At 38.4% G+C, this 25,512-nt stretch overlaps 1 protein-coding gene across 2 annotated transcripts in view; it reads right to left on the bottom strand.

Annotated features, from left to right (window-relative positions):
- LOC308081297 (butyrophilin subfamily 2 member A1-like) overlaps positions 1-24,828 on the bottom strand; it is a 50,715-nt gene extending 25,887 nt beyond the window's left edge. The window contains exons 1-8 of one of the 2 annotated variants that reach the window (XM_080457680.1): positions 24,698-24,828; positions 10,800-11,162; positions 9,614-9,895; positions 8,174-8,287; positions 6,277-6,300; positions 5,695-5,742; positions 3,689-4,309; positions 2,641-2,676 (exon numbers count right to left, since the gene is read on the bottom strand). In XM_080457680.1, coding sequence (XP_080313806.1) covers positions 2,641-2,676; positions 3,689-4,309; positions 5,695-5,742; positions 6,277-6,300; positions 8,174-8,287; positions 9,614-9,895; positions 10,800-11,162; positions 24,698-24,815 — 1,606 coding nt within the window. In that variant the 5' untranslated portion in view covers positions 24,816-24,828. The remainder of the gene's footprint in view (positions 1-2,640; positions 2,677-3,688; positions 4,310-5,694; positions 5,743-6,276; positions 6,301-8,173; positions 8,288-9,613; positions 9,896-10,799; positions 11,163-24,697) is intronic. The other variant, XM_080457681.1, reaches the window with a different exon arrangement.
- Positions 24,829-25,512: the final 684 nt, after the last annotated feature.

The following is a 25,512-nucleotide window of genomic DNA, read 5'->3' as shown; positions in this document are numbered from 1 at the left end:
GATCTACAAGCTCACAACAACTCGCAAAGCCACGCGTTGTGAGCGTGTACACTGCCTATTTTAAAATAGCCAAAGTATATAGGGATACAGTGGTTAATGCAGGTTGTGTAATAATTATATAAATCTACAGTTTACAAAAGGACAATATTTGCCTCTGAGATGTAGTCGAGTAGAAGTACAAGTACTGAAAATTGAACATAACCCAGTAAAGTTAAAACCCCTCACATTTCTACAGTACTTGAGTACAAACAAATGTACATTATCTATCTATCTATCTATCCATCAGCATAAAACGAATATTCTATCTATCTATCTATCTATCTATCTATCTAACTATATATCTATCTATATCTAGCCTGTCTGTCTCTCTGTGAACACATTACTTAATAAGATGCATGATGATTCATTATATTATATGATTATTAGATAATGATTATACGTGCCCCATGATTATTATAAGATCATATATCTTAATCAAATATAATAATCATATGATATAGAGCTGAGGCCGTGCGCAGCGCAGCCGAAGTTCTAGTTGATGTAATTAACCAATACTGCCACTGACGTAAAAAACGTATTTTTTTTTTTTCTTTCAATTTGACCCAAAGACCAAGGAGATATGATTTTTCGAAGATCTAGACTCCCATCCACTTCCTTGTTAACTTAACACTTAAAAATTCTGTATCTCGGCTCCTGAGTACTTTTTTTTTTCAATGAAAAATCTCTGGCAGTGGGCAAACGCGGCCAGCAATAATTCTGGCAGTGAATGAGTTAAGGCAGTACCTGTCACACTTGGAAATAAGCATATACAGTATATGTCAGGGTTTCCGCTAGGCATTTTTTGGGCCGGCCACCATGGCCGGCAGGATTATATTTTACCGGCCAAAGAATATATTTACCGGCCATATATTATAATTAAGTGCACTGCATACATGCACCCAACTGATCATTACACCTTGTTACGTTAGAGCTGCGCTTCTTTCCACTTCATCACAGATGCAATCTGTTCCTGTTTTTATAGATAACTAAATTATATGATCTACTATATCATGCAGAGATGTCGCTTGCCAAAAATGAAATGAATAAAGTGGCCAGATGAGTGAAATGCTGCACCGCCTGCGCGACGAATACCAAAACGCCCGCTCGCCCCAAAACACAGTCGCCCCGGGGAAAATCTGTCGGTATTCGCCTGGTATTCCTAAACATATCAGTAAACTATGCCTAAACCTAACCTTATTCCTAATCTTAACCTCAGTAAAACTATGCCTAATCCTAAACAATTTCTACCCTTATCCTCAGTAAAACAAATACAAGAATACAAGAACCGCTGGTCCGCCTGAAAAATGGGGGCGAGGGTGTTTTGGGGCGAGTCCTCCGGTTACCCTGCGCCAGAGCCTTTCCCTGCGCGACACCGTCGCACAGTATAAACAAATTAATATATATTTTGGGCTTTACATCGATTCTCATTCAACCTTGATATGCAAAAGTAGGTTTTGTTTTGTTAACGTTAATTATATGTCATGATATATGTGGCCTTGCGCGAGGTTGATTACTTGCCTCTTAGTTGCCTGCTACAATCGGTGTCACCAGCTTTCGCCAACTTTCACCACTTTATCCATTGCAGACAGACAGTCACTGTGCTTGCATAATATCCACGACCCACACGTGTTCGGGTCCCTTTATCGACAATTGGGTCCGGCTTGGTTCAGATCACCTCGGAAAATCCCGATTCTGTTTATCAACACCCGAGCAAACCACCCTACTCAGCGCTGATTAGGAGGAGACACAGCTGTGTCTCTCGGCTGTGTTGTGGCGTATCAAAAATAGCAGACATACAAGCTCACAACACGGCACGTTGAGACTTGCTGTGAGCTTGTAGCTCTGATATTTTCAACGCGCGACACCATCGTACAACAAATAGGCTAATCCATAACTCAGCGCACAGCAGCAGGCTGTCGGAATTAAACCACACAGTCAGATCATGATAAAAACTTTAAATGATTATAATGGTAAAAATAGCCTAATAACAGCATTTTCCCAACCGGCCACGGTGGCCGGTGGTGTTTATGATTACCGGTCAATTAAACATTTTACCGGTCAATGGGCAGTAAATACCGGCTAACGGAATCCCTGGTATATGTAGGTGTTAAAAATGTTCCTTTGGGGGTATTTTTAAAGGTATGTACTACCAGACTTGGATCACATCAAGTCTGCATCCATCGCTTCTTTTCATCAGAATGCTTTGAAACTTAAGAGGTTTTGTCTTTTTTTTGCCTTTTAAGACAAAGTGTTGGTGTAAGTTCCAGACTATTTTCAGTTCACAGTCAGGAATGCTTCCATTTAGACCCCAGATGACCAGAGTCCCTCAGGGGTCTACACTTGTTCCCCTCCCCTTTTCCTTCTAAATCATCTTTAATGAAAATAGCCAATAAACAATCTTACAAGGCGCAACATATTGTGAGCTTGTAAAAGTAGTTTTGCTGAATGTTTGCCTATGATATGCCCAGAATAGAGTTCATGTGGTTAATCCTCTCCATCATGTTAAAGCTGTTAATAAAGACTTTCTTAATGCTCTCCATCATGTTAAAGCTGTGACTTTCATACTGCTCTCTCAGTTAAATCAAATGTTTCATAACTCACCACTGTTAGCTGAGTCTTCTGATGGAAGTACAGCTCCTGCATAAGAAGAGGAGTAATGAAGTGAGCTCAGTGAGTCATTATCTAGGGAGGAAGACATTAATATCTTGCCAGTAGATATCACACAATACTGTTAACCAATATACTGTAGAAGCCCTGCTTCTAAATTTCGCCGATTTTCGCCGTTTTTTTTTTCCCAACGGCATTTGGTGTCCCCCCCCCCCCCCCCAAGGTTGGTGCCCTGTGCTTCAGCACCTAAAGCCTGTTGGATAAGCCACCACTGTGAGCTGGCTATGTTAAACATCTTATCAACAACCTGTATGAACGTTAGTGTGGTCAATGTCATCAATGCAATCTAATTAGCCCGTTGAACAGTGTTATTTTGGTGTATTTTGTGGGTTTTTGTCACACAATGTCACGTCCAAATGATCACCAGCCTTGGAGAAACACACACACACACACAGTGGTTGTTCACTGAGTTAATTTTTGTTAGCCTCATAGCATTATTGCCTATAAGTCATATTTTTAAGGTTTCAGGAACGAAGAAATACAAAAAAATCAATTTCTGTATATAAGTCATCTAAGTGACTTACTGTAAGTAATTATGAGAAATAAAGACACATTTTGCCTAAGTCATGTTTATCTGCATTTATTTATATCTGCCTAACTCTACTCTCCTAACACATCCTGCCTTATAGACACACACGGCCAGAAAAGGGGCGCATACAAATTCACGCCCACTTTTGACACAGCGCCGCTACTCGAGGTCCTTTAGAAAGATGAACTGCAGCTCTCAATGCAATCTCTATGAGAGGCATTGTAAAATACCATAATTTCACTGGTTAACTACTGAGGCACACATAAAGTAGCCATGTGCAGTAATATAGAAAACGTAGATTAATTAAGATGCATCGTAGGATCAAATAAAATAGTTAACAGACAAATAGTAATACAATAAAATGCTGAGGCCTACCCTGTATGACAAGACTCTCCCACCAGTTACTCCTCCATTATCAGCTCACCTTAATGAGTAATGACTTGTTTCTCTCACCTTGTCTCCTTGCTTCTTCCTGGAACATCTGGTTGGTGTAGTGGCTTCCACCGTTCTCCTCCACCATCTGGTTGATTTTCTCCAGCAGCTCAGTGACCTGAGAGGGATCCTTACTGACGTTGTTAAAGACATGATAAAAACCACTATATTTGCTGATTAATTCTTGTAGTTCTGGAGAATCATTAAAAAAATCTTCAATTGTTTGACCTTCAAGCTTGTCACCATGAGTGAAGAGAATCATGGTGTATTTATCTGAATTTTGTCCAAATGCTTTCTGGATCTTTAACACAACGTTCTTCTCCTCATCTGTGTATCTCCCTAGTTTGATCACAGCCAGGAACACATGAGGACCAGGAGCAGCACAAGTAATACACTTTATGACCTCTTTAGTGGTTTCAGTATTACTGAATCCAGTGTCAAACAAGCCTGGAGTGTCAATAACAGAAACCTTTCTACCAGCCACTACACCACTGGCCTTATTACAGGTCTGTGTCACAGAATCAGGTGACAACGTGGATTTAAATGCTTCAGGACCCAGGATGGTGTTTCCTGTGGCACTCTTTCCAGCTCCAGTCTTCCCCACCATCACAATACGAATGTCTTCATCATTTGTTATGAGATCTGATAAATGAAGAAAGAAAGAAAGAAAGAAAGAAAGAAAGAAAGAAAGAAAGAAAGAAAGACATCAATGACGGCATCCGTAATGTATGAATTTATCATTTGAAGTGTGTTTTCATGTCATAGCAACAGATGACAGTTTAAGTATTGCATAATTTAATGTTTAGGCTCTCTAAGTTATAGAAGGCTACTCTCACTAGAATTACCATTGCATTTTGTACTAATTTTATTTAGTTAAATATTGGTGTATCAACAGGCCTACTCAGCAATGTATCCCCCCCCCCCTTTTTTTTTATTACTATCAGTCAAATTATAGTTAAATAAATATTTGGCCATAACCAAATTATATACTAGCATAATTTCTCCTGAAGTAAACATGACAACACATAATCAAGCTTGAGGAACTGAATATAACATGGAGTCACATTGAACTTCAATGGATGTGGCCACCATGTTCTTTTCTGTCACCCTATTACTTTGAATGGTGAGCTTGTTCTTGATAGGTGATTCTACTTCTATTAGATGGTCAAGGAGTACAGTGAAACCATCTAAAACAGAGGTTCTCAAACTATGGGTCGGGACCCCTAGTGATCATAAAACACTGATCACTGTCGTGTTGCATTGCACACCCACCAACCTGCCAGTGAACAGGTGATCTGACGATATGATGATATCGCGCTAAAATCTGTCCTGATTTAGAGCATCAGCCATGTAGTTGTGACATTGCCTGAACCAATCAAATTAACTTTTAAATGAATAAATAATAGAAGCAGAATTATGGAAAGGATTAAAGTTACAGCTCACGAACATACACGCGCACACACAAGGTCTCCACCAGGTCAGGTAGGTTATTGTGGGCCAGTAATGTTCGGAATTCGCCAATGAGGATGGAATATTACAAATCTGATCCGTCTTGATCACATGACTATAGAGATAATGTGTAGGCTACCGATTTGGGTGATGTTTGGACAAAATCTGTAGGAGTAATATCAAGAAATGTCGGCCTCCTGGTGGTGTTTAAAAGGACAATGTGAAAAGGGTGGCATGTCTTCCTCAGCCTAGTGGGAATGTGCGTGCAAAGTTTCACGGCAATCTGTAGCAGTATTCCTGGTGGCGCTATAACAGGCCCATGTGAAACATTTGGGGCAGAGCTTCTGCTTTGGCATCCAGGGAGTTTGTGAGCACAGTTTCACATTGATCGGGACAACAGTGCCGGAGATTAGCTGTTCACAGACGGACGGACACAACACACGGACGGACGGACGGACGGACGGACGGACAGGGTGCAAAACATAGTCTCGGCCATGCCTTCAGCCTGGTGGAGACAACCAGTAGAACTGAGTCAGAAGACCTCAGAATAAAGAGTGATAATACAACAGAAGACCTACCTGAATATGTTATGGGCTGGTCTGCTGGATTCACCAATGGATTCATCTCTGAAACACATTAGAGTAAAATCATGTGTTGATCTGTACTTAATCTGTTGACTGGAGCTTAAAGTATGTGTGGTAACACTTCATGAATATTACATTTAATTAAATGTTGCTTAAGGGATAGAGCAAATTAATTTATATTTAATAATTATTTGGGCTTCATTTTATTTAACCATAATAAAATGACAGATACAGTACAACAGTTGATTGGATGCAGTGGAACTCGGCTAGCCTGGCATTGTCCAGGCTGATAACGTGTATTCACTCTCAAGTTCCTCCCAGGTATCAGTCTGGACTTCAGCCCATAGGGAGCGAGTATGAGAAATCAAAAAATGATCGGGCCAATCAGTGACTGCGTTTCAACTGCTGTCCGTACAAGTGAAAAACATCAAAATAATGTTCTGATTTCACATACTCTCTCCCTATGGGCCCAAGTCCAGACTGACACTTGGGAGGAACGTGAGAGTGAATCCACTTCATCAGTCTGGCCAATGCCAGGCTAGAACTGCCTCGGCTACGTCATGGATTTGATCTTACCTTCATCACGAGTCCTTTTCACATCTATGGGAGAAAGATTACAGGTATGTTGAGCATAATGTTATGTAATGCTCTTACAAACACTATATATACATTTACTACATGAACACATGTTTGATCAATATAATCAATACATAGAAGAAGGTTTGACATGATCTGTACACAGATATGAGACAGTGTTCGGTCAGTGTGGAGACATTAATCATTTACATTTTCACATTGTTATCATTATAGATACATAAATGTATTTATCATTGTTATCATTATAGATACATAAATGTATTTACCATTGTTATCATTATAGATACATAGATGTATTTACCATTGTTATCATTTTAGATACATAGATGTATTTATCATGGTTATCATTATAGATATATGTATTTACCATTGTTATCATTATAGATACATAGATGTATTTACCATTGTTATCATTATAGATACATAGATGTATTTATCATTGTTATCATTATAGATACATAGATGTATTTATCATTGTTATCATTATAGATATATAGATGTATTTACCATTGTTATCATTATAGATACATAGATGTATTTATCATTGTTATCATTATAGATACATAAATGTATTTACCATTGTTATCATTATAGATACATATGTATTTACCATTGTTATCATTATAGATACATACATGTATTTACCATTGTAATCATTATAGATATATAGATATATTTACCATTGTTATCATTATAGATACATAGATGTATTTATCATTGTTATCATTATAGATACATAAATGTATTTACCATTGTTATCATTATAGATACATAGATGTATTTACCATCGTTATCATTATAGATATATAGATGTATTTATCATTGTTATCATTATAGATACATAGATGTATTTATCATTGTTATCATTATAGATATATAGATGTATTTATCATTGTTATCATTATAGATACATAAATGTATTTACCATTGTTATCATTATAGATACATATGTATTTACCATTGTTATCATTATAGATACATAAATGTATTTACCATTGTAATCATTATAGATATATAGATATATTTATCATTGTTATCATTATAGATACATAGATGTATTTATCATTGTTATCATTATAGATACATAGATGTATTTACCATTGTTATCATTATAGATACATAGATGTATGTATCATTGTTATCATTATAGATACATAAATGTATTTACCATTGTTATCATTATAGATACATAGATGTATTTACCATTGTTATCATTATAGATACATAGATGTATTTACCATTGTTATCATTATAGATACATAGATGTATTTACCATTGTAATCATTATAGATATATAGATATATTTACCATTGTTATCATTATAGATACATAGATGTATTTACCATTGTTATCATTATAGATATATGTATTTACCATTGTTATCATTATAGATACATATGTATTTACCATTGTTATCATTATAGATACATAAATGTATTTACCATTGTTATCATTATGGATACATAGATGTATTTATCATTGTTATCATTATGGATACATAGATGTATTTATCATTGTTATCATTATAGATATATAGATATATTTACCATTGTTATCATTATAGATACATAAATGTATTTACCATTGTAATCATTATAGATATATAGATATATTTACCATTGTTATCATTATAGATACATAAATGTATTTATCATTATCATCATTATGGATACATAGATGTATTTATCATTGTTATCATTATAGATACATAGATGTATTTATCATTGTTATCATTATAGATACATAGATGTATTTATCATTGTTATCATTATAGATATATAGATGTATTTATCATTGTTATCATTATAGATACATAGATGGATGATTTATCAACTATAGTATAGACAGACAAATAAATAATCAGTTCAAGACTTACCAGGGTGCTTCTTCTTCCAGTATAAATATCCCAGTCCTGCTAAGATGATGATCAGTGTAAAAATCCCTGCAATCACTGCTCCAGTTGATTCTCTCTTTGTGGGAATGTCACTCTCTGAAACACAGTGAGTTTGTTTGATTGATTGATTGATTGATTGATTGATTACTTTATTAACAAGTTGCAAACAGTAGAGAACTACAATGACACAATAAATGTTAAAAGGATAACACAAAGCATTGTTTCCATTGTGGTCTATGTGACTGTTACAACATTATACAATTCAATCAATAAAATCAACAGTTGTGTTAAATGGTTCTATTCACTGTCCTGTGGTACAAAGCTCACAGGTTTGATTCCTGCCTGCCTGGTCTCCATTAACAGCCATGTGTCCTACATGTTACACTAAGTCACTCTGCTTAAATAGGTTCAAATACCACCAAAGTGGAAAAAGCAACACTCCAGAATAAAGAACGCAAGACTGGTTCAGATCAACATTCTATTTATTGAGAAGGCTTGACACGTTTGGGCCTCAGCCTTCCTCAAAGAAGATTTAAAAAGTGATAATGGAGGTGTAGACTCTTCTTTAAGCTACACATCATCATCCCCACCTGTGTGTGTGTGTGGGGGGGGGGGGGGGTCACAGATCATGAAGAAAACACAGAAGTTATTTGTTTTAATTATTTTTTAGACATCACAGAGTATAACATCATGGTTGAAATCATCTAAAACGGCACAGAATGACCACATCAGGGACTCAAACATCAAAACACATCAGAAAGACTTTAAACACAAATGCATAGTGACCTCTGAAACTCCAATAAGATGAACAGAACACATTCCTTGTTTATAAGAAGGGTTTGTAGGAGAAGTCATGGTTTAAGCTCTGTGGTTGCATGGTGTTGAGTTGATAAATCACCAATTGCAAATTCTTCTCACATCCTTTGACAGGCAGAAAGTATTAACAAAAAAATGGTGTTGAGGCTTAAACCATGATTTCTCCTACAAACCCTTCTTATAAACAAGGAATGTGTTCTGTTCATCTTATTGGAGTTTCAGAGGTCACTATGCATTTGTGTTTAAAGTCTTTCTGATGTGTTTTGATGTTTGAGTCCCTGATGTGGTCATTCTGTGCTGTCTTCTTTTCAACCATGATGTATACTATTATTTTTTGTAATCTAAAAAATAATTAAAACAAATAACCTCTGTGATTTCTTCATGATCTGTGATTGTTTGTACTGATATTTTGAACTGCTCTATTGATTGTGATAAGATGTAACTGATTTTTTAATTTTATTTTCTAGTTGTTTTTTGTTGTTGTTTTTCTTACTTGAATTAGTATTTTTAGTTGTATGTCTGTATTGTATTTGCTTTGTGCAGGAGCCCAGGAAGACTAGATTCATGTGTCTCTAATGGGGATCCTTTAATACATATAAACATTACCTGAGATTATATACACATATTGTGTCTCTACAGTGTGGTTAAAGCGTGGCAGGTGAACTCTACAGGTCACATGACCTGCTTGTCTCACTGTCACATTCCTCTGGACATCATAACAGTGTTGAGAAGGTTTCTCTGTCACTGAGGGTCCAGCAGGAAGGAGGGTTCCATCACCGTCCAGCCAAGACATCTCAGGTTGTGGATACCAGCACCCAGAGTCACATGTCAAAGATACACCACCGTCTGTTGGTCCATTTGGAGAGATCACTGGCTGAGACACTGACCCTGCAAAAACATAAAACATATAAATATGATAATCAATATATCCATCCATCCATCCATCCATCCATCCATCCATCCATCCATCCATCCATCCATCCATCCATCTACAATGCTGACAACATTTACAAATCTAAAATCTAAAGCTATGGCTGCTACAACAAGAGAGAACATGTACAACATTCTTTCCAGACACAGCTCGGGGAGTTCTACTGTAATTACATTGTTTGATTGATTGATTGAATACTTAATTAACAACAGTGTTTCTCCTAAATGCTTGTAACAACAGCAGGTGAAGCTACAAGTTTCCTTAATTTTATGTCTTTATCAATTATTATTTTGTGCTCTCAGTAGGCCTACGGACACTTCATGTCTTGGGTTCAGGTCAAAGGTGACACCTAGGTTTTTAACGGAAGATTAAGATTGGGAAATTGTCTGTCGGTCGGTCAATTATTGTGCTGTCTGTCTGTCTGTCTGTCTGTCTGTCTGTCTGTCTGTCTGTCTGTCTGTCTGTCTGTCTGTCTGTCTGTCTGTCTGTCTGTCTGCCTGTCTGTCTGTCTGTCTGTCTGTCTGTCTGCCTGTCTGCCTGCCTGCCTGTCTGCCTGCCTGTCTGCCTGCCTGCCGGTCTGTCTTTCTGTCTGCCCCTAGAGGAAGGCAGAGAAGTGATGCTATGGTAGTGATACAGGTATTTAAGGGTTTTCTTAACAGGCAGGTAGGAAGTTACCAATGTTTGGGTCCTCATAACACCACACAGGTTACAGTGTTGTGAGAAGGAGGTTTATTAATGGTTGTTTCCTTGCTCTATGGAGTGCACTGTTGTCTTTGATGTGAAGTGGACAATGTTGTGTTGAAGTGTGACTCAGGCCAGTTGGATCTTTGGTCACAGCATCACTAGGACAATACAACTTACCAACAAGGAGCTGGATCAAAGTGAAGCTGTTTTTGTGGCTTTGCTGCTGCAGATGTGGAGCAGAACATCTGTAGGTCCCCTCGTCTGAGAGCTTCACCCTGGACAGTTTCAGTGACATGTTACCATCAGGAAGCTTATCACGAAAAAGAGACGTTCTATCTTTGTACAACGGGATCAGGTCTTCGCCATGTTTGTAATCTCCATCTTGGAGGAGATAAATGAGGTACGGCTTCAGGTCAGGTCTGGACCACTCCACTGTCTTCCTGCCCATGTTGACTGGTGGTTCGATACGACATGGAAGGATCACCTCATCTCCCACTTTGACCAGGATGTCCTGAGATGACCCGATCACCTGACGTTGTCCTTAAAACAAAACCAAATGAAGCATGGTGTTAGTTCATGATGCACACTGGACTCATACTGTAATCAGCTGTCAGTCAGCCAGTGGCATCAATTCAGCAAAAGCTAAGGTATGGCAAGGTCACGTGACAGCATTAACATCAAAGGCCACCAAACACTCATAGGCTATATAGTACAACCAAACAAAGGCTACATTGTAACATGTCAATGTGTGCAAATGACTTGAGACAACATAAGCCTTTTCAAATGCAGTCTCATCCCTCTACTACAAACAGAAAGGATGTAGGCCTACACAATGTGCTAATTAACTGTCATTTTCTTTGACATGTGCAGTTCTGTTTTCAGAGTGGCACGGTTAGAGAGCAAACAGAGAAATAGCCTGCCTGTCTTGATAAGCAATCGATTCGACTGATTTTATTCAGTGATTAGCCTACTATGCAACAACAAAACACAACAGTATCACATGAACAGACCAGTTACAGACCAGACCAGATTCACTCCAAAGGCAGCAAATACAAATTGAAGAGAATAATCCAGCAGTAGCCTGCCTACTAATGCCTTAAAAGTCAGCCTATACACATTTGAAGACACACAGACATAGGCCTACACAACAAGGAAGCAAGAGTATAAGAAAGAGCAGTGCTGTCTTACTTTAAGATGAACTTAAAGGGATATTTCACTTTCAAAAAAACTTTTGGTCATTTTATCGTCTATTCAGGCTTTTGTGAACCCCCCAGACAGTTTATAAGTTGCTAGATTTAGTATTTAGATATTTGATATTCATTTTATCAGACACGCCCCCTTCCTATACAAACCCATTATAACTTCAAACTCCATTTTAACTCGTTAGATTCATCAAAAACACCCGTCCTTGGTTCTGCTGACTCACCCTGCCCTCCTAATACGTGAGGGGGCCGTGTTTTTTTGATTACTTTTTTCATTTATTTTATTTAATTTTTTTAATGTATTTAATTTTTTTCATTTTCCAAAAAAAAAATAAAAAATTAGGAGGGCAGGGTGAGTCAGCAGAGCCAAGGACGGGTGTTTTTGATGAATCTAACGGGTTAAAATGAAGTTTGAAGTTATAATGGGTTTGTATAGGAAGGGGGCGTGTCTGATAAAACGATTATCAAATATCTAAATAATGAATCAAGCAACTTAAAAACGGTCTGGGGGGTTCACAAAAGCCTGAGTAGATGATAAAATGACCAAAAGTTTTTTTGAAAGTGAAATATCCCTTTAATGAAAACAGGCATGATGATTAGTCCATCAGTGGATAGTAGGCTATTATTTTATCACAACCACCACCAACTTGAAAAAACACACCGCTGCTAATTAATACTGCCTTGCACCTGTGCTGACCTACTGAACCGGGAATATACCATTTGTCAAGATAGGGGGAATACAAATGTTGTGGAGAATCTAATACATTTTGTTCTAATTTGCATTTGTGGTTATTTCACAGTAATTTAATAACATATCATAGTGACATTCATGAATTTATTTAAACAAGTAAATTAAATGTTTTCCCCTGGAGCCAAGGTATGGCAGCTACCAGACCTTGCCATACCTAATTGACGCCCCTGCAGTCAGCTGGTTGTTTTCAAACGGCCACACTATTCTACATGTCAATCACAGCTCATGTTCTCAACAGGGTGTTCTCTTTAAATAGAGCTTCCTCTTTCATTTGATCACTGCTTCTCAATGCTGATACACACTGATAAACACTGATAAACACTGTTAAACACTGATGCTACTGCATGCTGCTAGCTTTCCTCCTCCACCCCAGCCTCCTTTATAGTTAAGAGGAATACAAGAACACTCGCCCCTAATCACGCTCGCCCCGGCACGGCGTCTTGCTCCCTGAGCTCGCTCGGCGGTGTCTCTCGTGGCTCAAGTCCACTTCAGAATGTGTGCCTCAGTTGTCGTAACAGTTTTTTGCCTCTCTGTCTCTGTTCTCACCAAGCAGGGCGAGCGCTCTGCACCGGCAGGGCAGGTGTTCCGCCGCTGGGGGCGAGCCGTCTGCTCAAAAAATGGGGGCGAGCGTGTTTTAGGGCGAGCGTTCTGCTTACCGTTAGGCCTGTCACAATTATCACAGAATCGTCTACTCGCAATTATTAGAGATAATCACATTTATTTCTGTATAATTGTCATAATCGTTTCCATGTTGAAGATTTCTCATATTTTCAAATATTTTAAAGAATTGTGGAAATAGTAGATCTAAAAGCTCAACACATGTAGATTAGCTATTTCCACTATTTAAAACAATGTCAGTCATTTATTTAAGTTACTTGTCATATCTGCCCTGTGGAATTATTGTTGACTAAAAGGCAAAACAAATAGTTTTTTTTTAATGTTCCAATGTTAGAGGCCAAAAACACAATTACATCAATTAATCGTCAACTTAAATGTTGTAATGGTCTTTGTGACAGTACAGCCCTAGTTAAGAGTCAACTTCACTGTCTGACTTGAGTCTGACTCCATTCAATCTGATTCAATGTATTACTTACTGTTCAGATATAAAAGTGATTCAATGTATTACTTACTGTTCAGATATAACAATGATTCAATGTATTACTTACTGTTCAGATATAAAAGTGATTCAATGTATTACTTACTGTTCAGATATAACAATGATTCAATGTATTACTTACTGTTCAGATATAAAAGTGATTCAATGTATTACTTACTGTTCAGATATAAAAGTGATTCAATGTATTACTTACTGTTCAGATATAAAAGTGAGTCAATGTATTACTCATGTCTGTTCAGATATAAAAGTGATTCAATGTATTATTTACTGTTCAGATATAAAGGTTCCAGCGCTAGACCACGGCACTAAGTAAGCACAACGCTAAAAGCAACAATTGGGCGTGTCTGAGGTTATGAGCGACAGCTGTCACTCATGTATCAGCATATGGGTCTGCTTGTTGTGGTGAAAAAACAGACTGAATGGACAAGAGCACATTTTGGAATAAAAAATGTAAAATAGCAGCTGTAGATGTTCAATGAATCTAAAGCCACTACATATTACCGGTGGTGGACACTGGACAGTAACGGAGTAAATGTACTTGAGTACTGTACTTAAGTACATATTCTGAGGATCTGTACTTAGGGGTGGATTCAGACTGGGTCCAATTGATTCCAACCGTTCCCGAATACGATTGGCCTCTCCCTAGGGTGACCACCTCCAGACAGGCCCATTGAGGGACAGGTGAACCCCTTTTGCGGGACACATGCACAGTGACCCACCCGTGCGCGCGCGCGATTTTTGGTTACTTTATTTCGGTTTTAGGGTTAGGATTAGGGTTAGGATTAGGGTTATGTTATTGTCTCCGCCAGGCCGAAAGGCATGGCGAGAGAGTATGTTTTACCCCCTGTCCTTCCGTCCGTCCGTCCGTCCGTCCGTCCGTGTGTTACCAGCTAATCTCTGGCACCGTTGGCCCGGTCCCTGGATGCCAATTCAGAAACTCTGCCCACATGGGCCTGTTATAGCGCCACCAGGAGGCCAATTTGTGCAAAACCCATTTACTATACAGATTTTATCCAAACATCACGCAAATCGGTACACAGTATCTCAATAGTCATGTGATCAAGACGGATCTGTCCGATATTTCATATTCCATCCTGATTGGCTAAGGTTGGCTTCCAAAGTTTGCAGGATTGGTCCGTTTTGAACAAAATGTCTGAAATCATGAACACAGCGTGCGATTTCTGTGAAAACTTGCACGCACATTCCCACTAGGCCGAGGAAGAAATGCCACCCTTTTCACATTGGCCTGTTATAGGCGCCACCAGGAGGCCACAATAACCTACCTGACCTGGCGGAGACCTGTGCTCCGAGGAGCACTTTTTCTAGTTTAATTCTTATTTTTGCCTGATTTTACCGATTTATTATCCAAAAAAATTATAATCAATTTAAAAAAAAAAATGGGGGGTATGAAATCAGGGATCTGTGAGAGTGAGGGTGTCTCGTCGTACGCACAGTGAATGGCCATGACGCCCCTTAAACCCCTTTCTTTCAGAGGATAGACATTATTTTAGGGAAGGCCACACTTGCTCTCACACTATAGCCGTGTTTCTGGCTTCCCCTTCCTCTCGCCTCTTTGTTACATCTTGTATGGGTGTATAGGAGTAAAAGCATTTAGTTCTGGTTCCTCAGTCATTTCTATGTTTTTATAAGTGTTTCTGCAGGCTTTGTATAACATAGTGGTTCTACAAGCACATCAGTGCATGCAGTGCAAGTGGTTTAACAAGAGTTACAAGGTTCTATAAATTCATTGTGAAAGAATTACAGCAATTCATTGATATCAAAAATAAGAAATGTACTTCTACTTTTACTTTTATTTGTACTTTAAGCATTTTTAAAAGCATGTACTGTAAAATATATATATATATATATAATGATCTACTTAAAGAGGCACTATGTCACTTTTTTTTTATTAATGAAATGTAATTTTGTCCAATCTGTATGGTAGAGTATGTTAATACAATATAACTTATACAATCTGTATGGTAGAGTATGTTAATACAATATAACTTATACAATCTGTATGGTAGAGTATGTTAATACAATATAATGTATATAATCTGTATTGTAGAGTATGTTAATACAATATAACTTATACAATCTGTATGGTAGAGTATGCTAATACAATATAACTTATATAATTGGGGTGGTTGTATTTTGTCTCCCTGCTCTTCTATTGAGACATTTAGATCGTGTCAAAGGTCATGTCTCACCTAGACACAGGATCTGACATGAATCTGACAGATCCTGACCAGATGTGTTAGTATAGGAAATCAAAGGTTGTTTGTATGGAGACCAAGCAAGTCGACTTGTCTCTGTGCCATCTTGTTCGCCGCTGTGCATGTCGGCTCCATCTTGTTTTGACAAGGTGAAGTTAACGGTTGTGCGTGTGGTGGTGTAAAAAGTACTCAAATTCTTTACTTAAGTAAAAGTACCAATACTGCAATATAGAAATACTCTGTTACAAGTAAAAGTCCAGAATTAAAAATTTACTTGAGTAAAAGTACCAAAAGTAAAAGTACAAAAATATTTGAAAATAGCAGATCTACAAGCTCACAAGCTTGTAGATCGGCTATTTTCAAATAGCCTAGGTATAAAATAGGGCTGAAGTGGTTAAAGTATGTTTTATAATATAATATAATAATCTGAAAAGTAACTAGTAACTAAAGTTTTCCAATAATTGTAGTGGAGTAAAAGTACAATATTTGACTCTGAGATGTAGTGGAGTAAAAGTAGAAGTACTGGAAATTGGAAATACTCAAGTAAAGTACAAATACCTCAAAATTGTACTTAAGTACAGTACTTAAGTAAATGTACTTAGTTACTTTCCACCACTGCGTGTGGGTACATATGCAACGGCAGATAACAGCTTCTCCTTTGTGATCACTTCCTCTGCTCTCTTGAGAGCAGAGGAAGTGGTTACTACATGGTGAAGTTAACGGTTGTGCGTGTGAGTACGTATGAAACATCCTCTGCTCTCATGAGAACAGAGGATGTGGTCACAAAGAACAGCATGCCTTGCAGACAACACCTGCCTCTCTGCAACCACCATCTCTGCAGGCATGGATGCCGATTTATGTTGGGTGGGTAGGGTACTCAACAACAAGTCACACACACACACATCAACCAAGTTTTAACCCCTTAATCAGAAATACCTGATGACAGTCAGTTGGAAACATTGTACTCGCAATAAAATACTTTTTTTGCTGTAAGTGAAGACATTGTGCTCGATCACCATTCTTTCCTGTCTCATGCACTGGCTGCCTGCTCCTACGCACCTGTCCCAGTAGGTGTGCAAAAGGACCTTTTTTTTTTACTACATTTCAAGTCATACAATTTGGTTATTGGCTGATGATGAAACCATAACTGGCATAAGGACTTTGCAGATTACAGGGAGAGAGTTTGAATGACAGAAATATGTTCACAGTAACACACGTACTGTAGTATCAGAGCGGGTACATCATGCATCCTGTGCACGTTACAAAGCATCACACAATAGTCATCCGACCGACACATTTCCTGTGGATGCTCGGCTTTTTCCATGGGTGCTCGGGCTCCCCGGCACCTGCAGGATTTGTGCCAATGTCTGCAGGTCTCTGCACAAACATACACTGAACAGGGAGAATGTTCTGTTTCTATGTCAACTGTATGCATGCAGAATGAGCATGTAAGGTATTGTGTCATATCACCAGATGTTACTTATAATCTGGTGAAAAAATATGTGTAATCACTGTAATTAACACATTGAGTGCCATAACCGTAGATCTACATGTTTTCTTTTCTTTCTTTTTTTTTATCAGGGTTTTATACCATCTACTTGGTTTAAATCAATCATAACCCCAATTCCAAAATCACTAAAGGATGAATTATGGAGGTACTAGTCTACTGAGTACTGTATATAAATTGTATTCTTCTAGTCTTAATAGATTAGTTAATTTCTTAGAACTAAATAACCTATTGGAAGAAGAACACAATGGTTTCAGGAAGGGAAGAACATGTTTGGATCATATTTATAGTGACTACAGTGGTTAGAAATAGACTGAAGTCTAAACTAGAAAAAGTGCTCCTTGGAGCACAGGTCTCCACCAGGTCAGGTAGGTTATTGTGGCCTCCGTGTGGCGCTATAATCAGGGCCGTAGCCACGGGTGGGCCTAGGTAGGCCTGGGCCCACCCATTTGGTTTTTGTGCCCACCCCAAAAAAATAAATAAATATATATATATATATATATATATATATATTTTAAATATCATATTACGCCATTTTGATAACAGTATATATATTTTTATTGTTATTTTTAAATCTGAAATTAAGCCATTTTCAACAACATAATGTGGATAGGAATCTGTCCACATTCACTTTCTTTTCACCTTTTTCACGTTTGTTCACCTTTTTCAACAAATATTTTATTCCCCGAAGTTAAATACATAATTGTTTTAATATGTAAGTGTGTATATAGACTTTAAAAATTTAATATATTTGTTTAATTTACAAAAATAATAATAATAATAATAATCCCCCAATTTTTTTCTTTCTCTTCCCCACCACCAGGGGTGCTGCAGCACCCTCAGCACCCCACTTCCAGCGTCCCTGCTTTAAAATAACTACAAATGCAAATTTGAACAAAATGATCGCTTTCACAAGGTATTATATTCTCCACAACACTTGTATTACCCCTATTGACAAAATGGTCAGACCCGTAGAGAGAGTGAGTTACGTCACCTCTGTCCACTTCATCGGGCCAGGTCTTCTACACAGGCTTCTATTGGCGAATAGTGACAAAGTCCTAAACCGGAAGTTTACGGAATGCATTGGAGTCTATGGGCGTTAGTCACTATTCCGAGTTACATGAACCACGTGACCGGCGCTGTTTTCTGCCCCCCCAGTGGCGGAACTCTCTAATATAAGGCTCTGAACAGGGCTGTGCTTAGGGATCAGGTAGAGATGGTCCGATCAATCGGCCATGGATCGGATAGGCCCGATATCAATGAAAATAATGTAATCGGTCATTCCGATAAACAGGTCAATTAACCGATCCGATCATGACTTATATATGTGAAGAGTTTGATATCACTCCGGATCCGAAGGTATATTTATATATTTATATATAAATTATATTTAAATTCAATATTTTGTGGATTTAGTTTACACGTTTTGAACCAATACTGCACTCATTTGACTTGTGATTTAAAAAAGCCTTATAAAAAAATAGAAATGTACTGTTACTTTTACTTGTACTTAAGTATTTTTAAAAGCTTGTACTCTTGAATACTTAAGTACATTTAAAAGCAAGTACTTTTTTACTCTTACTTGAGTAACATTTTGACTGAGCTACTTTTAGTTGTAGTGGAGTAAATGTAACCAGGAGTACTCTGTACTCTTACTCAAGTACTGGGGTCGAGTACTCTGTCCACCTCTGGGCCTGGACGACCAGCCAATACATGCATGAGTGAATGAATTAATAAATAAAAAAGTTAAATAAAAAATAATATTGCGCAACATGATCGGATCGGTATCGGATGATCAGATTTGAAAATTATCGGATCGGTGATCGGTTTCAAAAAACCTGATCGGACCATCTCTAGGATCAGGAGGCCCTAGGCAATTCCCAGTATGAGGCCCCTGGGTCGGGACCCATATGTGGGTCACAGACCAATTTTTAAGGGCCGCGAGTAAATAACCCTTTATTCTTTGTTTCCTACATTTAGTTTTTAATTATTTTAACACATTGGGTGCCAGAGGTTTATTCAAATATTATACGTTCAGTGCCGGCTATTCTTCCATCCACTTACGTTGATACGTTTCGTGCCATAGAAGCCCCGACGCAGAAGTGCATGTAAACAAAGCGTGTGTGCGAGACGGCTAGGGTTGCCAACTTTCAGAAATGGGAAAACGTGCATGCGGACCCCTATAAACCCGCTAGACCCGCTATAAATGCGGATTTATAGCAATTTTTTTCGCGGTTCTGGGCGGATTGGGTTCGTTTTTTTTTCAGTTTTTGGTTTCTTTATTTTGGTTTTAGGGTTAGGATTAGGAGTTAGGTTAGGGTTATGTTATTTAATTCATATTTTTGCCTGATTTTACCAATTTATTATCACAAAAAACAATTTCTGCCTAATAAAATATTCAAACAAAATGGGTTTATACTAATGTATTTTGTGGATTATATTAGACAACAACTAACAACTACATAAGAGTTATTCTTTAAATGGGCACACTATTTAATTATATTGATTAATATATATAAGAGTTATTCTTTAAATGGGCACACTATTTAATTATATTGATTAATATATATAAGAGTTATTCTTTAAATGGGCACACTATTTAATTATATTGATTAATATATATAAGAGTTATTCTTTAAATGGGCACACTATTTAATTATATTGATTAATATATATTAAATAAATGTTTATGTATTAGACTTGAAAAACTCAACATTAATAAACAATCAACCATATTAGTCTACTGAAATAGCCTAGACTATGCCCACATCAGCAGCCAATATGTAGGCTGCCAGGGCAGGTAAATAGAAATACTGACATCTTGCTAAAAAACGTTCTCCTGAGGCATGCTGTCTGATGTCAACCAGTCCACCGTGCGCGCTGAACCATGTCACAGGCAGGTAGCGCAGGGCAGAACGTATCCTAGCAACGTGAAAGCGCTAACTCTCATTGGGCTTGTTATGAGTAATGAGCCAATGAGCTGCTGAGCACACTCCCAGACAATGGCTTCATAGCCAGCGTTGCCAAGTCTGCTTATGTCCCACAACTTCCCTGGAACAAAATTTGGCTTGTTTTTGCCTTGTTTTTGTGGGTCGGCCTGGCTCATTTCTCTCACTATACTTTGCAACACTGAGCTCTCACTCACACACAGAGAAGAGACAGGACGCAGCTCCGCTGCTCCGTCTCGTTTGTGTGTGAGTGTGAGTGAGAAATACTCTCTCTCATATAAAAATCGCGCCGTCATTCCACGACCCCTAAAATACGGAACATAGTGCGTCCCGTAAAGGTCCTTACACACCGGGGCGAATTCTTCATGCGAATAAATACGTTTTTTTTTAAAACCTTATAAAGTCAATGCAAGCGTCCACATCAGTTTCGCGAAGCGAAAAGGCGTCTTTTAATTATTCGGAACGAGTCCGAATTTTGCGTATATTCGCATATTCGCCGGTGTGTAAGGACCTTAACAGTTCAATACGGAACACGTCTTTTAGTTTCCAAATACGGAACGATTCCGTATTTTACGGGACGGTTGGCAACCATAGAGACGGCGGAGGGTCCCGACTAACGCCTGGAACAATAATATTTCTAACGCGATCCTCCATTGCAGAGTGATCGCCGATCGAAAACGGCTCGCTTTCACCACGTTAAAAAGAAATGGAGATATTAAGCTTTTAGTCAAGGAGATAACATTGGAAAGGCCGACCGGAAGGATTTTTGACATGGATCCACATCCGGCCTCTCCTTCTCAGAAACTCCTTGGATGATCCCAAAGTTTCGTTAGAGCGCCCCACGTGGGCCCAATGTATAAAAATAAAATTGGGTCAAAAATGGTCCGGACCGTTTTGGGCACTCCTCGTTTGGATTCTCAAAAACGGTCCGGACCGTTTTTGGCACCCGATGTGTTAAAAGTGAAAATGGCAGATCAAGCTATAAAGTTATTTTCCTAAATATTTAAGTTAAGAGTCTTGCTCAGGGACACACTGCTGACCTGGTCTGGAATCGTACTTGGGACATCCAGGGCCACTAGCTCCTCTGGCAGGCTCACTAACCACTCAGCTATGGCCACCCCAGAATTGTACAGAGAAAGGGAGGCCACTTAATTACATTTAGAAATATAAAGAGAGAGAGTTTCAAACTTTCAAAAGTTTATACCAAGCTAACCTCTCCTCTCACACACTAGATACATGTATGTGTGTGTCCACAGACAGACAGACAGACAGACAGACAGACAGACAGACAGACAGACAGACAGTGTCTGTCTGTCTGTTTTTTAACCGCCTCGAATGGATTGGAAAGCTGTTTATTTATATATATTTTCTAAATAATAATTTGAGGAGATCTCATGGGGCCCCTGACTGTTTAAGGGCCTCGAATGGATTGGAAAGCTGTTTATTTCTATCAGGGTTGGGAAGTAACGGATTACATGTAACGCCGTTACGTAATCAGAGTAAAAAAAAAACGTAAAGGTAACGTCTTAAGGTCCTTACACACCGGGGCGATTTTTTCGTGCGAATAATACACTTTTTTTTAAAACCTTATAAAGTCAATGCAAGCGTACATGGCACGAAAAAGAGGAAAAGCGAAGTGAAAAAGCGTCTTTTAATTATTCGGAACGAGTCCGAATTTTGCGTATATTCGCACATTCGCCGGTGTGTAACCGCCTTTAGAGTACATTTTAAAATGTGTAATCTGGATTACAGTAACGGGAGCGTTTTAACGGGCGTTACAGGAGGATTACATTCTCCCCTTCCCCTCATTAATTTTACAAACAAGTTATACATTATTATAACACCAAACAACCACCTGCAAGAGCGCACACTCCGCACAGACGGCAATGGATTGGAGTTGAGCACAGCGCGCACCTCTCTGTGTAAAATCCTCACCGTGGAGGCTGTTGTTGCGTCAGGAGTGGTGTTGCCAGACTTTGCGAGAGAAATAAGCAACCAGGTCTATGAAAACAAGCCCAAAAGAAGCGACTATAAAATACCACATGAGCACTTCTAAGCTATATATGTCGTCCATTAAACAATGTGCATATTTATATATGTTGGCTATTTGAAAATAGACGATCTACAAGCTCACAACCGTTCTACCACTATTTACAAGCAACTTCAGAAAAATTAGCCCAATGTGGCTTATAATAATCAGACCAGGCAACACTGCAGACACGGAGATACCAGGGGTGCGTTCGGAAATCCAGCACTGAGCACTGCCCACGGCTTACTTTTGATTGACTCTCTTTCAGATGTTATTCGTGGCTCTCTTTTTCGTCCTCTTTGCAGTGATGTTCCTGCATAAAAGCCTTTACTCTTAACCTTAAACTTATCAGATGGTTTGGTTAAGGGACTATAATCTATTAAAGTGTCTTTCTTTGGTTCTGATTGTTACTAGGTTCTGATAGTAACTTGGTATATTGTATTTATTTTATATAGCCTATATATAGCCTTAGGGAATATAGGCTGTAAACTAAAGGCATTTAGTGTCTTTTTATTATAGGATATGCATTTTATTAGGTTTTATTTATTTTTTGTAAAGGTCAAATAAAATGAGGATTTCTATTTAAAGAGTAGCCTACGGTATAAATATAATTGTATAGAGCTGAGTTCTTTGAGTCTTTACTGTCTAGTCAATGTTTTAAACTCATGCCATGTCTATCTAAATGAGTGTCAGCCAGGAATGTCAAAATGTCAAAAAGAGATTTTATTTGCCACTTTGACCACACATGGATGGAGTTTAGATCCCATGGGGACGGTTGTGTTATTTAAAATGAGCTAGTGTTGGTTGTCAAACAATCAAAATGGTACTGTAGGTCAAGATGCATTTTCTTATGATCTGTTATTAGTTGACACAATGACTCTACAGTAATGTAACTGTTCAGAGAGGTCAAATTCTTAACAATTAAATGACCTTAACCATATTTCTGTTGTCCTTATCTTATTTTCGTAGGCTCAACATTCTTGTCTATCAATGGTAAAACTTGTATTATCTAATTAAATAGAGTTTTGCTTAAAAGTAATCGAAAAGTAACTGAAAGTAACTAGTAGTTACTTTTTAAATGGAGTAATCGGGATTACGTTACTGACTACATTTTTTAGCAAGTAACTTGTAACTGTAGGGGATTCCTTTTTAAAAGTAACCCTCCCAACCCTGATTTCTATTTATAATTATATATTTTTTTTTTTCAAATCTCATGGGGCCGCCGAACCTTGCCTAAAGCAAAGCACAGCCCTGGCTCTGAAAATGGTATATTCCCCTGTTCAGTAGGTCAGCACAGTTGCAATGCATTATTGTTAATTAGCAGCAGTACCGCATTTTTTTCAAATCGTGGCAGACAGTTGTTTACTTTTGGTAAAATAATACTATCCACTGTTGGACTAATCATGCCTGTTTTCATTTCATTGGAGCCTCGCAGGGCAGTGGAATTCCTTGTCTATAAACAGAGCCGTGCGCCTGGCAGAACTCACTAAACGCTCTGGACCAGAGGACCAAAAGGAGTAAAGGAGTGTAAAACCCTACTCTCTTTCAAAACAGTCCTAAAAAAAACACCTTCAGGAGGCAGCAATTCCAAAATGGCCCCTGTCAAAGTCTTAACATAAGTATTGGTTGCGGAATGATCTGAGAGAAGTGCGTAAGTCGGTTAAATGGTGGTGCAACACGCTGAGAGCGTGTCGCCCCAAAACACACATGCCCCCATTCTACATACCGCCGGATTGGCCTATAATACCGCCGGATTTGCCCCGGGGCGACTGTGTTTTGGTGCGAGTGTTTTTTGGTATTCTTGCGTTGTTGAACCCCGATAAACAAGGAAGTATAGTGGACCCTTTCTCACTTCAAATGTTTTCAAAAACCTTCTTGAGAGCAACGTTTAGTTGTAAATGAAATTGTTAGTTTGTTTACATGGCTGTCATGTTGGATAAAGCATAAAACCAAGCAGCGCACATTGATATGAGCAGGTGTTCTGAGTCTCTGATTAGACAGCGTCTGTTATAGAGTTCATACCAATAAGAATCAAGCATTCAACCAAGCCATGCAATAAACAGTGTTAGTCTGGCCATGATGTCAGTGTACAGTAGTATATGTATATATATAGTATATATAACTGTTAACTCTCTCTCTCTCTCGCTCTCTCTCTCTCTCTCTCTCTCTCTCTCTCTCTCTCTCTCTCTCTCTCTCTCTCTCTCTCTCTCTCTCGCTCTCTCTCTCTCGCTCTCTCTCTCTCTCGCTCTCTCTCGCTCATAACTCTCTCTCTCACATAACTCCACTAAATAACTGTTATCATTACCTGTGACAGATGTGTTGTAACAGCTGCTCCAGATCAGCAACATGTAGAAATAAATCCATGATTTTGCTGCTAAAACACTGAGTTTTAAAGACAAATGTGAGACCGAGTGAAGCTCCATGCTTTGCTGCTCTCTCACAAAGATCGTGTGAGATTACTTTCGTTTTCATCTGAGTTTTGTCACAGTAGCCCTGAACCGACTCATGGGTGAACTTCAACCTGGTGTTTGCACTTTCTCCATTCACAGACCGTACATCTACAGTAACCTTCAGATTTAAAATATAAAGTGCTGACCCCATGGCCACGGATGTTACAATTCTACTCGGGACCTCAGAAGTACCTGCGTCTTTCGTATTGTTGAATAAATAGCATTTTAATTTGATCGGTGGTCATTTTCTCAGTTTTGTCACCGTATGCTTTCAACTACGTGACCCTATCGGTTGGGAGGTGTATTGCACTCTCATACACTATAACTCTATAAGAAAATGGCCACTGATCGGATTAAAATGCTTTTTATTCAACAATAAGGAAGATACGGGTACTTATGCAGGATCAAATAAGATTGTAACATCTGTGGCCATGAGGTCAGCACTTTATGTTTGAAATATGAACGTGTATGTAGATGTAAGGGCTGTAAATGTAGAAGTCAAACACCAGGTTGAAGTTCATCCATGACGGTCGTAACAGACAACCTGTGATGCATGGCTAGCAAGCGGTATAGACAGGCATGCCATGTTCATTTGGTATGTTCTTGCACTCTATTTCAATGACGTGACGCGCACAGCCGCTTAACACCTACACTGCAAGTCACACAATGG

The sequence above is a fragment of the Gymnoscopelus braueri genome (assembly GCF_963280865.1).
Source record: "Gymnoscopelus braueri genome assembly, contig: SCAFFOLD_236, whole genome shotgun sequence".
Lineage (NCBI taxonomy): Eukaryota > Metazoa > Chordata > Actinopteri > Myctophiformes > Myctophidae > Gymnoscopelus > Gymnoscopelus braueri.
The sequence above is the reverse complement of the archived record's forward strand: the minus strand, read 5'-3'. Positions and strand labels throughout refer to the sequence as shown.